Raw genomic sequence first — 15105 nt, 5'->3', positions numbered from 1 at the left:
CTGTGCTATATACTATGAGGCTGGGCTATATACTACGTGGGCTGTTATATACTACGTGGGCTGTGCTATATACTACGTGGCTGTGCAATATACTACGTGGGCTGCGCAATATACTACGTGGGCTGTGTTATATACTACCTGGCTGTGCTATATACTACGTGGCTGAGCAATATAATATGTGGGCTGTTATATACTACGTGGCTGTGCTATATAGTACGTGGCTGCTATATACTACATGGCTGTGCTATATACTACGTGGCTGTGCTATATACCACGTGCCTGGGCAATATACTACATGGCTGTGCTATATACTAGACGACTGAGGGGCGATCTAATAACCATGTATAAGTATATAAGGGGACAATACAAATATCTCGCTGAGGATCTGTTTATACCAAGGAAGGTGACGGGCACAAGGGGGCATTCTTTGCGTCTGGAGGAGAGAAGGTTTTTCCACCAACATAGAAGAGGATTCTTTACTGTTAGGGCAGTGAGAATCTGGAATTGCTTGCCTGAGGAGGTGGTGATGGCGAACTCAGTCGAGGGGTTCAAGAGAGGCCTGGATGTCTTCCTGGAGCAGAACAATATTGTATCATACAATTATTAGGTTCTGTAGAAGGACGTAGATCTGGGGATTTATTATGATGGAATATAGGCTGAACTGGATGGACAAATGTCTTTTTTCGGCCTTACTAACTATGTTACTATGTTACTATGTTACTACGTGCCTGGGCAATATACTACGTGGCTGTGCTATATACTATGTGGCTCTGCAATATACTCCGCGGGCTGTGCTATATACTCTGCGGGCTGTGCTATATACTACGTGACTGGGCAATATACTATGTGACTGGGCAATATACTACGTGGCCGTGCTATATACTACGTGGCCGTGCTATATACTACGTGGCTGTGCAATATACTACGTGGCCATGCTATATACTACGTGGCTGGGCAATATACTACGTGGGCTGTGCTATATACTACGTGGCTGTGCTATATACTACGTGGCTGGGCAATATACTCCGTGGGCTGTGCTATATACTACGTGGCTGTGCAATATACTACGTGGCTGTGCTATATACTACGTGACTGGGCAATATACTACGTGGGCTGTGCTATATACTACGTGGCTGTGCAATATACTACGTGGCTGTGCAATATACTACGTGGCTGTGCTATATACTATGTGGCTGGGCAATAAACTCTGTGGGCTGTGCTATATACTACGTGGTTGTGCTATATACAACGTGGCTGGACAATATACTACGTGGCTGTGCAATATACTACGTGGCTGTGCTATATACTACGTAACTGGGCAATATACTCCGTGGGCTGTGCTATATACTACGTGGGCTGTGCTATATACTATGAGGCTGGGCTATATACTACGTGGGCTGTTATATACTACGTGGGCTGTTATATACTACGTGGGCTGTGCTATATACTACGTGGGCTGTGCTATATACTATGTGGCTGTGCTATATACTACGTGGGCTGTTATATACTACGTGGGCTGTGCTATATACTACGTGGCTGTGCAATATACTACGTGGGCTGCTCAATATACTACGTGGGCTGTGTTATATACTACGTGGCTGGGCAATATAATACGTGGGCTGTTATATACTACGTGGCTGTGCTATATAGTACGTGGGCTGTTATATACTACGTGGCTGTGCTATATACTACGTGGCAGGACAATATACTACGTTGCTGTGCAATATACTACGTGGCTGTGCTATATACTACGTGACTGGGCAATATACTCTGTGGGCTTTGCTATATACTACGTGGGCTGTGCTATATACTATGAGGCTGGGCTATATACTACGTGGGATGTTATATACTACGTGGGCTGTGCTATATACTACGTGGGCTGTGCTATATACTATGTGGCTGTGCTATATACTACGTGGGCTGTGCTATATACTATGAGGCTGGGCTATATACTACGTGGGCTGTTATATACTACGTGGGCTGTGCTATATACTACGTGGGCTGTGCTATATACTATGTGGCTGTGCTATATACTACGTGGGCTGTGCTATATACTATGAGGCTGGGCTATATACTACGTGGGCTGTTATATACTACGTGGCTGTGCTATATACTACGTGGCCGTGCTATATACTATGTGGATGTGCTATATACTATGTGGATGTGCTATATACTACGTGACTGGGCAATATACTACGTGGCTGTGCTATATACTACGTGGCTGTGCTATATACTACGTGGCTGTGCTATATACTACGTGGCTGTGCTATATACTACGTGGCTGTGCTATATACTACGTGGCTGTGCTATATACTACGTGGCTGTGCTATATACTACGTGGCTGGCCGCGAACAATCAGCGACAGGCGCAGTCCGGCCACGAATTGGTGCAGGATTTGAACCACGCTTCGCTAATTGGTCGCAGCCGGCGAATCCTGTGTATTCATTGTATTATTCTAAAATCTTCATAAATATACTACATACATATTCTAGAATACCTGATGCGTTAGAATCGGGCCACCATCTACTAATAATATACAGGACTACAACTCCCAGCTGTCACACCTACCGCTCTCAGGATCCTCAGTGTAAACTGTCGGTCTCCATGGTAACAGTCAGAGGGCCGGAAGTGAGCGCAGCTTCCATCCGGTCACGTGACCCTCCTCGCTCCGCGGTGGCCCGGGCTCCGGCTGTTCCGCCTCCCCGTCCCTCCTCTCCCCGCACACATCCCGCAGCATCAGCCGGCACCGGACATGGTCCCGGACAGCAGCGGTCCGCGATCACCGGAAGTGACGTCACCGGCTTAGTGAGAGGGGCGGAGTCACAAGAGGCGGGCGGGGCCTGCGCGGGTCACAGGGTGAGCGGTGTCAGATCGTTTCCCGCCGGGTCACAAGATGGTGGACGAATTAGAGGAGCTGGAAGACCTGGTGCATGTCACGGTGGGCGACCTCCCCAACCGGGGCTACGGGGTGATGGAGGAGATCCGGCGGCAGGGGAAGCTGTGTGACGTCACCCTGAAGGTGAGAACACCCCCGCCCAGAGGTGGTATCTCCCAAACACCCCGATACCGGACCCGTCCTACAGTCCTAACCCCCTCCCTCCCCCATTACCGCTCGCCGTCTCCTGTGCCCACCTCGTCCCCCCATTACCCATCCTGTGTCCCGTCCCCCCATTACCCGTCCCGTCTCCTGTGTCCCGTCCCCCCATTACCCGTCCCGTCTCCTGTGCCCCGTCCCCCCATTACCTGTCCCGTCTCCTGTGTCCCGTCCCCCCATTACCTGTCCCGTCTCCTGTGTCCCGTCCCCCCATTACCTGTCCCGTCTCCTGTGTCCCGTCCCCCCATTACCTGTCCCGTCCCCCCATTACCCGTCCCGTCCCCCCATTACCCGTCCCGTCTCCTGTGTCCCGTCCCCCCATTACCCGTCCCGTCTCCTGTGCCCCGTCCCCCCATTACCTGTCCCGTCTCCTGTGTCCCGTCCCCCCATTACCTGTCCCGTCTCCTGTGTCCCGTCCCCCCATTACCTGTCCCGTCCCCCCATTACCTGTCCCGTCCCCCCATTACCCGTCCCGTCCCCCCATTACCTGTCCCGTCTCCTGTGTCCCGTCCCCCCATTACCTGTCCCGTCTCCTGTGCCCCGTCCCCCCATTACCTGTCCCGTCCCCCCATTACCCATCCTGTGTCCCGTCCCCCCATTACCCATTCTGTGTCCCGTCCCCCCATTACCTGTCCCGTCTCCTGTGCCCCGTCCCCCCATTACCTGTCCCGTCCCCCCATTACCCGTCCCGTCCCCCCATTACCTGTCCCGTCTCCTGTGTCCCGTCCCCCCATTACCTGTCCCGTCTCCTGTGTCCTGTCCCCCCATTACCTGTCCCGTCCCCCCATTACCTGTCCCGTCTCCTGTGTCCCGCCCCCCCATTACCTGTCCCGTCTCCTGTGTCCCGACTCCCATTACCTGTCCCGTCTCCTGTGTCCCGACCCCCCCCATTACCTGTCCCGTCTCCTGTGTCCCGACCCCCCCATTACCTGTCCCGTCTCTTGTGTCCCGACCCCCCCATTACCTGTCCCGTCTCCTGTGTCCCGACCCCCCCATTACCTGTCCCGTCTCCTGTGTCCCGACCCCCCCATTACCTGTCCCGTCTCCTGTGTCCCGACCCCCCCATTACCTGTCCCGTCTCCTGTGTCCCGACCCCCCCATTACCTGTCCCGTCTCCTGTGTCCCGACCCCCCATTACCTGTCCCGTCTCCTGTGTCCCGACCCCCCCATTACCTGTCCCGTCTCCTGTGTCCCGACCCCCCCATTACCTGTCCCGTCTCCTGTGTCCCGACCCCCCCATTACCTGTCCCGTCTCCTGTGTCCCGACCCCCCCCATTACCTGTCCCGTCTCCTGTGTCCCGACCCCCCCATTACCTGTCCCGTCCCCCCATTACCTGTCCCGTCTCCTGTGTCCCGTCCCCCCATTACCTGTCCCGACTCCCATTACCTGTCCCGTCTCCTGTGTCCCGACTCCCATTACCTGTCCCGTCTCCTGTGTCCCGTCCCCCCATTACCTGTCCCGTCCCCCCATTACCCGTCCCGTCTCCTGTGCCCCGTCCCCCCATTACCTGTCCCGTCTCCTGTGCCCGTTTCCCCCCATTACCCGTCCCGTCTCCTGTGCCCCGTCCCCCCACTACCCGTCCTGTGTCCCATCCCTCCATTACCTGTCCCGTCCCCCCCATTACCCGTCCCGTCTCCTGTGTCCCGTCCCCCCATTACCTGTCCCGTCTCCTGTGCCCCTGTTTCCCCCCATTACCCGTCCCGTCTCCTGTGTCCCGTGCCCCAAATAACCTGTCCCGTCCCCCCCATTACCCGTCCCGTCTCCTCTGTCCCGTCCCCCCCATTACCCGTCCCGCCTCCTGTGTCCCGTCCTGTGTCCCCGCCCCCTCATTACCCGTCCCGTCTCCTGTGTCCCGCCCCTATTACCCGTCCTGTGCCCCTGTCTCCCCCCATTACCTGTCCCATCTCCTGTGCCCACCGACCCCCCATTACCCGTCTCCTGTGCCCCCCGTGCTGTCTCCTGTGCCCCGTCCCCCCACTGCCCGTTCTGTGTCCCGTCCCCCCATTACCTGTCCCGTCCCCCCATTACCCGTCCCGTCTCCTGTGCCCCCCGTCCCCCCCATTACCCATCCCGTCTCCTGTGCCCCCCGTCCCCCCATTACCCATCCCGTCTCCTGTGTCCCCCGCCCCCCATTACCCGTCCTGTGCCCCTGTCTCCCCCCATTACCCGTCCTGTCTCCTGTGCCCCTGTCTCCCCCCATTACCCGTCTCCTGTGTCCCGTCCCCCCATTACCTGTCCCGTCTCCTGTGTCCCGTCCCCCCATTACCTGTCCCGTCTCCTGTGTCCCGTCCCCCCATTACCTGTCCCGTCTCCTGTGCCCGTTTCCCCCCATTATCCGTCCCGTCTCCTGTGTCCCGTCCCCCCCATTACCCGTCCCGCCTCCTGTGTCCCGTCCCCCCCATTACCCGTCCCGTCTCCTGTGTCCCCGCCCCCTCATTACCCGTCCCGTCTCCTGTGTCCCCGCCCCCTATTACCCGTCCTGTGCCCCTGTCTCCCCCCATTACCTGTCCCATCTCCTGTGCCCACCGTCCCCCCCATTACCTGTCTCCTGTGCCCCCGTCCCCCATTACCCGTCCCGTCTCTTGTGCCCACCGTGCCGTCTCCTGTGTCCCGTCCCCCCACTACCCGTTCTGTGTCCCGTCCCCCCATTACCTGTCCCGTCCCCCCATTACCCGTCCCGTCTCCTGTGTCCCGTCCCCCCATTACCCGTCCCGTCTCCTGTGCCCCCCGTCCCCCCCCCCCATTACCCATCCCGTCTCCTGTGTCCCCCGCCCCCATTACCCGTCCTGTGTCCCCGCCCCCCTATTACCCGTCCTGTCTCCTGTGCCCCTGTCTCCCCCCATTACCCGTCCCGTCTCCTGTGCCCCTGTCTCCCCCACTACCCGTCCTGTGTCCCATCTCCTGTGCGCCCCCCCCATTACCCATCGCCGTCTCCTGTGCCCCCCGCCCCCCATTACCGCTCGCCGTCTCCTGTGCCCCTCCCCCACCCTCTGCTGCTGATTGTTGCATTTTCCCTGTTTTGTTACAATGTCTCAGCTGCTGTGCAGGACTGGACACAATTGTACCGACACCCCAGCTGTGAGGCGTCAGGTGTGTGGCAGTTTCCATGCTCGCGGTTCTGCCGTCCTGTGTACACAGCTCCTGGTTTCTCGGGTGTGACCGCGTTCTGCTGCCAGGTTGTGCCCTCATCACCCGCCCTGGTAACCAGGGTGCGGCAGGGTAACTGCAGAGCAGTCGCCCACACGGGGTGGTGCTGGATCACGACAGGCGATATCCCAAAAACTGCTCCTCCTGCAGGAATGATGGGGGAATTGTGCGTGTTGTTCCCGCCAGACCGTGCAGCGCAGCATCACACGTTCCTGCGTGCAGACTGCGCAGACCCGGGTCACTGTCCCGCTGTTCAGACCCTGTTTGTGTTGAGCCGGACCCCGGTCTCTGCTGTCTTAGGAGCCGGCAGCACGTGGCATAAAGCGGTGTTATTAAACCAGCTGCGGGTTCATGTTCTCGTCTCAGAGATAATGCCCCTGTGATGCCCGTCTGCCCTCTGGTCACCCTGCGGGGCATTACTGGCCACCTCATTACTGGTGGCCGAGAGGTAGAGCCCCTGTGATGCCCATCTGCCCTCCGGTCACCCCGCGGGGCACTATTGGTCGCCTCTCCTCACGGGTGGCCGAGGTGTAGAGCCCCGGTGCTGCCCTCTGATGCCCTTCTGCCCTCCGGTCACCCCGCCGGGCATTACTGGCCCTCTCTCATTACTGGTGGCTGAGGGGTAGAGCCCCTGTGATGCCCGTCTGCCCTCCGGTCACCCTGCGGGGCATTACTGGTCGCCTCTCCTCACTGGTGGCTGAGGTGTAGAGCCCCGGTGCTGCCCTCTGATGCCCCTCTGCCTTCCGGTCACCCAACAGGGCATTACTGGCCACCTCTCATTACTGGTGGCCGAGGTGTAGAGCCCCGGTGCCGCCCTCTGATGCCCCTCTGCCCTCCGGTCACCCCCCGGGGCATTACTGACCCCCTCTCATTACTGGTGGCTGAGGTGTAGAGCCCCGGTGCCGCCCTCTGATGCCCCTCTGCCCTCCGGTCACCCCCCGGGGCATTACTGACCCCCTCTCATTACTGGTGGCTGAGGTGTAGAGCCCCGGTGCCACCCTCTGATGCCCTTCTGCTCTCTGGTCACCCCCCTGGGCATTACTGGCACCCTCTCATTACTGGTGGCTGAGGTGTAGAGCCCCGGTGCCACCCTCTGATGCCCCTCTGCCCTCCGGTCACCCCCCCGGGGCATTACTGACCCCCTCTCATTACTGGTGGCTGAGGTGTAGAGCCCCGGTGCCACCCTCTGATGCCCTTCTGCTCTCTGGTCACCCCCCTGGGCATTACTGGCACCCTCTCATTACTGGTGGCTGAGGTGTAGAGCCCCGGTGCCGCCCTCTGATGCCCCTCTGCCCTCCGGTCACCCCCCGGGGCATTACTGACCCCCTCTCATTACTGGTGGCTGAGGTGTAGAGCCCCGGTGCCACCCTCTGATGCCCTTCTGCCCTCCGGTCACCCCGCAGGGCATTACTGACCCCCTCTCATTACTGGTGGCTGAGGTGTAGAGCCCCGGTGTCGCCCTCTGATGCCCGTCTGCCCTCCGGTCACCCCGCAGGGCATTACTGACCCCCTCTCATTACTGGTGGCCGAGGTGTAGAGCCCCGGTGTCGCCCTCTGATGCCCTTCTGCCCTCCGGTCACCCCGCGGGGCATTACTGGCCACCTCTCCTCACTGGTGGCCGAGGTGTAGAGCAGCCCCCGGATGACCCTGAGGTTAGTGGCGGTCTACCCAGGCTGTAGGCCAGCGCAGTGCCGGACACCAGGCGACCCGCTGTATAACGGCCGAGGACTCGCGCTCCTCCAGAATAGTCCGGCTCTGGTTCACTGGTCGGCTCCGGGAGCGTCCGGCGGCTGCTACATTAATCTGGGGTCTCGGCCATTTCCTGCCTGTAGAGAGTTCACGACTTCTGAATCCTCTGTGGCTTTGCTTTTCTCATGTGTGATCCTCCAGTCACATCTAAAGCTGCAGTCGTTGCTCTGGCAGTTTCCTGACCGCTTTGGGACTTGTGGGTGAAGATGTTGCGTAGTGCAGCAGAGCTGTGTGTGCGGGGAAGACACTACACCATCCATAACAACATGCCAGACCCTGAACCAGCAGCAGATACCTGCGGATAAGAAACCTGAAGCCGTGAATGCAGCTCTGGGTGTGCGTGGAGTAGAGCTGGTGATAGCGCGGATCCAGTAACAGATGTTATTTGTTCCTCAGGTCGGGGAGCACAAGTTCAGCGCGCACCGCATCGTGCTGGCGGCCTCCATCCCGTACTTCCACGCCATGTTCACCAACGACATGATGGAGTGCAAGCAGGACGAGATCGTCATGCAGGGAATGGACCCCTGGTAAGTAGCCGGGCCGACACATTGTAACAAACTCCCAGATGTCAGCATCTATAAGGAACTGACCCCACTCGTCCTATAGGTGACCCCTGGGTGGGAGGTAGTTTCCCCCTCTGGTCCTGTAGGTGACCCCCGAGTGTGAGGTGGTTGCCCCCTGTAGGTGCCCCCCGGGTGTGAGGCGGTTGCCCCCTGTAGGTGACCCCCGGGTGTGAGGCGGTTGCCCCTGTAGGTGACCCCCGGGTGTGAGGCGGTTGCCCCTGTAGGTGCCCCCCGGGTGTGAAGCGGTTGCCCCTGTAGGTGCCCCCCGGGTGTGAGGTGGTTGCCCCCTGTAGGTGCCCCCCGGGTGTGAGGCGGTTGGCCCCCTGTAGGTGCCCCCCGGGTGTGAGGCGGTTGCCCCCCTGTAGGTGACCCCAGGGTGTGAGGCGGTTGCCCCCCTGTAGGTGACCCCAGGGTGTGAGGCGGTTGGCCCCCTGTAGGTGCCCCCCGGGTGTGAGGCGGTTGCCCCCTGTAGGTGCCCCCCGGGTGTGAGGCGGTTGCCCCCTGTAGGTGCCCCCCGGGTGTGAGGCGGTTGCCCCTGTAGGTGCCCCCCGGGTGTGAGGCGGTTGCCCCCCGTAGGTGCCCCCCGGGTGTGAGGCGGTTGGCCCCCTGTAGGTGCCCCCCGGGTGTGAGGCGGTTGCCCCCTGTAGGTGCCCCCCGGGTGTGAGGCGGTTGCCCCCTGTAGGTGACCCCCGGGTGTGAGGCGGTTGCCCCCTGTAGGTGCCCCCCGGGTGTGAGGCGGTTGCCCCCTGTACGTGACCCCCGGGTGTGAGATGGTTGCCCCCTGGGTGTGAGATGGTTGCCCCTATAAGTGATTGCCCCCTTTCTCTCCGTCCTCAGCGCCCTGGAGGCTTTGATTAACTTTGCGTATAACGGGCACCTGGCCATCGACCAGCAGAACGTGCAGTCCCTCCTGATGGGCGCCAGCTTCCTGCAGCTGCAGAACATAAAGGACGCCTGCTGCGCCTTCCTGAAGGAGCGGTAAGTGGAGCTGTGACATCGCGGGTCCGAGGACTCGTTCCCCAGTAGCACTGCGTCTCTGAGATCAGCAGCGTGCCTGGCGGGGGGACACATCTCCCGGGGGTCCTTGTGGTCTCAGGGTCTTCTGTCCTGACGTCTCCGTTCTCCTCTAAGGTTGCACCCCAAGAATTGCCTGGGTGTGCGGCAGTTTGCGGAGACGATGATGTGCTCGGTGCTGTACGATGCCGCCAACCGCTTCATCCACGAGCACTTTGTGGAGGTCTCCATGTCGGAGGAGTTCCTGGCTCTCGCCTTCGAGGAGGTCCTGGAGCTGGTGTCCAGAGACGAGCTGAACGTGAAGGCGGAGGAGCAGGTGAGGCGAGCGAGACCCCGCAGTGCTGTGACCCCACCGCCATCCACGCCCCTCATCAGGAGGATCACACCACCCACCCTCCACCATGATTGCCTCTAATCTCCTGAAATACTCTGTGCTGCGGGGATTTCATCCTCCCACTATGTAATATTACACGAGATGAACTCGCCGGTCTGCTGAAATACTCTGTGCTGCGGGGGGTGGGGGGACTTTTGGGCATTGGTCTCCTTGCACATGTAATGGACACTGTGACCTCCTATAAGATCAAATCACCTATGTTCTGAAACACTCTGTGCTGCTGGGGAGCAGTCTATTAATGGCTCGGCCTTAAACCTCCCACAAAACTGACTTCCTGCAATGAGTCCATGTTCCCAGCAGCGCAGAGTATTTCAGGATAGGAGTGTTCGGATATTACAGGAGATCACATTAGGAGCCGGGTCCCCAGCAGCGCAGAGTATTTCAGGATAGGAGTGTTCGGATATTACAGGAGATCACATTAGGAGCCGGGTCCCCAGCAGGGCAGAGTATTTCAGGATAGGAGTGTTCGGATATTGTAGGAGATCACATTAGGAGGAGCCGGGTCCCCAGCAGTGCAGAGTATTTCAGGATAGGAGTGTTCGGATATTACAGGAGATCACATTAGGAGGAGCCGGGTCCCCAGCAGCGCAGAGTATTTCAGGATAGGAGTGTTCGGATATTACAGGAGATCACATTAGGAGCCGGGTGCCCAGCAGCGCAGAGTATTTCAGGATAGGAGTGTTCGGATATTGCAGGAGATCACATTAGGAGCCGGGTCCCCAGCAGCGCAGAGTATTTCAGGATAGGAGTGTTCGGATATTGCAGGAGATCACATTAGGAGCCGGGTCCCCAGCAGCGCAGAGTATTTCAGGATAGGAGTGTTCGGATATTGCAGGAGATCACATTAGGAGGAGCCGGGTCCCCAGCAGCGCAGAGTATTTCAGGATAGGAGTGTTCGGATATTACAGGAGATCACATTAGGAGCCGGGTCCCCAGCAGCGCAGAGTATTTCAGGATAGGAGTGTTCGGATATTGTAGGAGATCACATTAGGAGGAGCCGGGTCCCCAGCAGCGCAGAGTATTTCAGGATAGGAGTGTTCGGATATTACAGGAGATCACATTAGGAGCCGGGTCCCCAGCAGGGCAGAGTATTTCAGGATAGGAGTGTTCGGATATTACAGGAGATCACATTAGGAGGAGCCGGGTCCCCAGCAGCGCAGAGTATTTCAGGATAGGAGTGTTCGGATATTACAGGAGATCACATTAGGAGCCGGGTCCCCAGCAGCGCAGAGTATTTCAGGATAGGAGTGTTCGGATATTGTAGAAGATCACATTAGGAGGAGCCGGGTCCCCAGCAGCGCAGAGTATTTCAGGATAGGAGTGTTCGGATATTGCAGGAGATCACATTAGGAGGAGCCGGGTCCCCAGCAGCGCAGAGTATTTCAGGATAGGAGTGTTCGGATATTGCAGGAGATCACATTAGGAGGAGCCGGGTCCCCAGCAGCGCAGAGTATTTCAGGATAGGAGTGTTCGGATATTACAGGAGATCACATTAGGAGCCGGGTCCCCAGCAGCGCAGAGTATTTCAGGATAGAAGTGTTCGGATATTACAGGAGATCACATTAGGAGCCGGGTCCCCAGCAGCGCAGAGTATTTCAGGATAGGAGTGTTCGGATATTACAGGAGATCACATTAGGAGCCGGGTCCTCAGCAGTGCAGAGTATTTCAGGATAGAAGTGTTCGGATATTACAGGAGATCACATTAGGAGCCGGGTCCCCAGCAGCGCAGAGTATTTCAGGATAGGAGTGTTTGGATATTACAGGAGATCACATTAGGAGGAGCCGGGTCCCCAGCAGCGCAGAGTATTTCAGGATAGGAGTGTTCGGATATTACAGGAGATCACATTAGGAGCCGGGTCCCCAGCAGCGCAGAGTATTTCAGGATAGGAGTGTTCGGATATTGTAGGAGATCACATTAGGAGCCGGGTCCTCAGCAGCGCAGAGTATTTCAGGATAGGAGTGTTCGGATATTGCAGGAGATCACATTAGGAGGAGCCGGGTCCCCAGCAGTGCAGAGTATTTCAGGATAGGAGTGTTTGGATATTACAGGAGATCACATTAGGAGGAGCCGGGTCCCCAGCAGCGCAGAGTATTTCAGGATAGGAGTGTTCGGATATTACAGGAGATCACATTAGGAGGAGCCGGGTCCCCAGCAGTGCAGAGTATTTCAGGATACGAGTGTTCGGACATTACAGGAGATCACATTAGGAGGAGCCGGGTCCCCAGCAGCGCAGAGTATTTCAGCATACGAGTGTTCGGATATTGCAGGAGATCACATTAGGAGCCGGGTCTCCAGCAGTGCAGAGTATTTCAGGATAGGGGTGTTCGGATATTACAGGAGATCACATTAGGAGGAGCCGGGTCCCCAGCAGCGCAGAGTATTTCAGGATAGGAGTGTTCGGATATTGCAGGAGATCACATTAGGAGCCGGGTCTCCAGCAGTGCAGAGTATTTCAGGATAGGAGTGTTCGGATATTACAGGAGATCACATTAGGAGCCGGGTCTCCAGCAGCGCAGAGTATTTCAGGATATGAGTGTTCGGATATTGTAGGAGATCACATTAGGAGCCGGGTCCCCAGCAGCGCAGAGTATTTCAGCATACGAGTGTTCGGATATTGTAGGAGATCACATTAGGAGGAGCCGGGTCCCCAGCAGCGCAGAGTATTTCAGGTTAGGAGTGTTCGGATATTGCAGGAGATCACATTAGGAGCCGGGTCCCCAGCAGCGCAGAGTATTTCAGGATAGGGGTGTTCGGATATTACAGGAGATCACATTAGGAGGAGCCGGGTCCCCAGCAGCGCAGAGTATTTCAGGATATGAGTGTTCGGATATTGTAGGAGATCACATTAGGAGCCGGGTCCCCAGCAGCGCAGAGTATTTCAGCATACGAGTGTTCGGATATTGTAGGAGATCACATTAGGAGGAGCCGGGTCCCCAGCAGCGCAGAGTATTTCAGGTTAGGAGTGTTCGGATATTGCAGGAGATCACATTAGGAGCCAGGTCCCCAGCAGCGCAGAGTATTTCAGGATAGGAGTGTTCGGATATTACAGGAGATCACATTAGGAGCCGGGTCCTCAGCAGCGCAGAGTATTTCAGGATAGGAGTGTTCGGATATTGCAGGAGATCACATTAGGAGGAGCCGGGTCCCCAGCAGCGCAGAGTATTTCAGGATACGAGTGTTCGGATATTACAGGAGATCACATTAGGAGCCAGGTCCCCAGCAGCGCAGAGTATTTCAGGATACGAGTGTTCGGATATTGCAGGAGATCACATTAGGAGGAGCCGGGTCCCCAGCAGCGCAGAGTATTTCAGGATACGAGTGTTCGGATATTACAGGAGATCACATTACGAGCCAGGTCCCCAGCAGCGCAGAGTATTTCAGGATAGGAGTGTTCGGATATTACAGGAGATCACATTAGGAGCCAGGTCCCCAGCAGCGCAGAGTATTTCAGGATAGGAGTGTTCGGATATTACAGGAGATCACATTAGGAGCCGGGTCCCCAGCAGTGCAGAGTATTTCAGGATAGGAGTGTTCGGATATTACAGGAGATCACATTAGGAGCCGGGTCCCCAGCAGTGCAGAGTATTTCAGGATAGGAGTGTTCGGATATTACAGGAGATCACATTAGGAGGAGTCGGGTCCCCAGCAGCGCAGAGTATTTCAGGATAGGAGTGTTCGGATATTACAGGAGATCACATTAGGAGCCGGGTCCCCAGCAGCGCAGAGTATTTCAGGATAGGAGTGTTCGGATATTACAGGAGATCACATTAGGAGGAGCCGGGTCCCCAGCAGCGCAGAGTATTTCAGGATAGGAGTGTTCGGATATTACAGGAGATCACATTAGGAGGAGCCGGGTCCCCAGCAGCGCAGAGTATTTCAGGATAGGAGTGTTCGGATATTACAGGAGATCACATTAGGAGCCGGGTCCCCAGCAGCGCAGAGTATTTCAGCATACGAGTGTTCGGATATTGCAGGAGATCACATTAGGAGCCGGGTCCCCAGCAGCGCAGAGTATTTCAGGATAGGAGTGTTCGGATATTGTAGGAGATCACATTAGGAGGAGCCGGGTCCCCAGCAGCGCAGAGTATTTCAGGATAGGAGTGTTCGGATATTACAGGAGATCACATTAGGAGGAGCCGGGTCCCCAGCAGCGCAGAGTATTTCAGGATATGAGTGTTCGGATATTGTAGGAGATCACATTAGGAGCCGGGTCCCCAGCAGTGCAGAGTATTTCAGGATAGGAGTGTTCGGATATTACAGGAGATCACATTAGGAGCCGGGTCTCCAGCAGTGCAGAGTATTTCAGGATAGGGGTGTTCGGATATTACAGGAGATCACATTAGGAGGAGCCGGGTCCCCAGCAGCGCAGAGTATTTCAGGATAGGAGTGTTCGGATATTGCAGGAGATCACATTAGGAGGAGCCGGGTCCCCAGCAGCGCAGAGTATTTCAGGATATGAGTGTTCGGATATTGTAGGAGATCACATTAGGAGCCGGGTCCCCAGCAGCGCAGAGTATTTCAGCATACGAGTGTTCGGATATTGTAGGAGATCACATTAGGAGGAGCCGGGTCCCCAGCAGTGCAGAGTATTTCAGGATAGGAGTGTTCGGATATTACAGGAGATCACATTAGGAGCCGGGTCCCCAGCAGCGCAGAGTATTTCAGGATAGGAGTGTTCGGATATTGCAGGAGATCACATTAGGAGCCAGGTCCCCAGCAGCGCAGAGTATTTCAGGATACGAGTGTTCGGCTATTGTAGGAGATCACATTAGGAGCCGGGTCCCCAGCAGCGCAGAGTATTTCAGGATAGGAGTGTTCGGATATTACAGGAGATCACATTAGGAGCCGGGTCCCCAGCAGCGCAGAGTATTTCAGGATACGAGTGTTCGGCTATTGTAGGAGATCACATTAGGAGCCGGGTCCCCAGCAGCGCAGAGTATTTCAGGATAGGAGTGTTCGGATATTACAGGAGATCACATTAGGAGCCAGGTCCCCAGCAGCGCAGAGTATTTCAGGATACGAGTGTTCGGATATTACAGGAGATCACATTAGGAGCCGGGTCCCCAGCAGCGCAGAGTATTTCAGCATACGAGTGTTCGGATATTGCAGGAGATCACATTAGGAGCCGGGTCCCCAGCAGTG

At 56.8% G+C, this 15105-nt stretch overlaps 2 protein-coding genes across 3 annotated transcripts in view; one reads left to right on the top strand and one right to left on the bottom strand.

The window, feature by feature from the left end:
• Positions 1–2707, bottom strand: part of KIF9 (kinesin family member 9) — a 61101-nt gene extending 58394 nt beyond the window's left edge. Inside the window, exon 1 of the mRNA XM_069729142.1 lies at positions 2569–2707. The gene's annotated coding sequence lies outside the window, so the exon portion shown is untranslated. The remainder of the gene's footprint in view (positions 1–2568) is intronic.
• A 180-nt stretch (positions 2708–2887) lies between these two features.
• Positions 2888–15105, top strand: part of KLHL18 (kelch like family member 18) — a 47983-nt gene continuing 35765 nt past the window's right edge. For both annotated transcript variants that reach the window (XM_069729144.1, XM_069729143.1), the window contains exons 1-4: positions 2888–3019; positions 8388–8518; positions 9392–9532; positions 9686–9884. In XM_069729144.1, the coding sequence (XP_069585245.1) occupies positions 2894–3019; positions 8388–8518; positions 9392–9532; positions 9686–9884 (597 nt within the window). In that variant the 5' untranslated portion in view covers positions 2888–2893. The remainder of the gene's footprint in view (positions 3020–8387; positions 8519–9391; positions 9533–9685; positions 9885–15105) is intronic.

The sequence above is a fragment of the Ranitomeya imitator genome, chromosome 6, assembly GCF_032444005.1.
Source record: "Ranitomeya imitator isolate aRanImi1 chromosome 6, aRanImi1.pri, whole genome shotgun sequence".
Lineage (NCBI taxonomy): Eukaryota > Metazoa > Chordata > Amphibia > Anura > Dendrobatidae > Ranitomeya > Ranitomeya imitator.
This window is presented reverse-complemented; position numbering and strand designations above follow the sequence as displayed.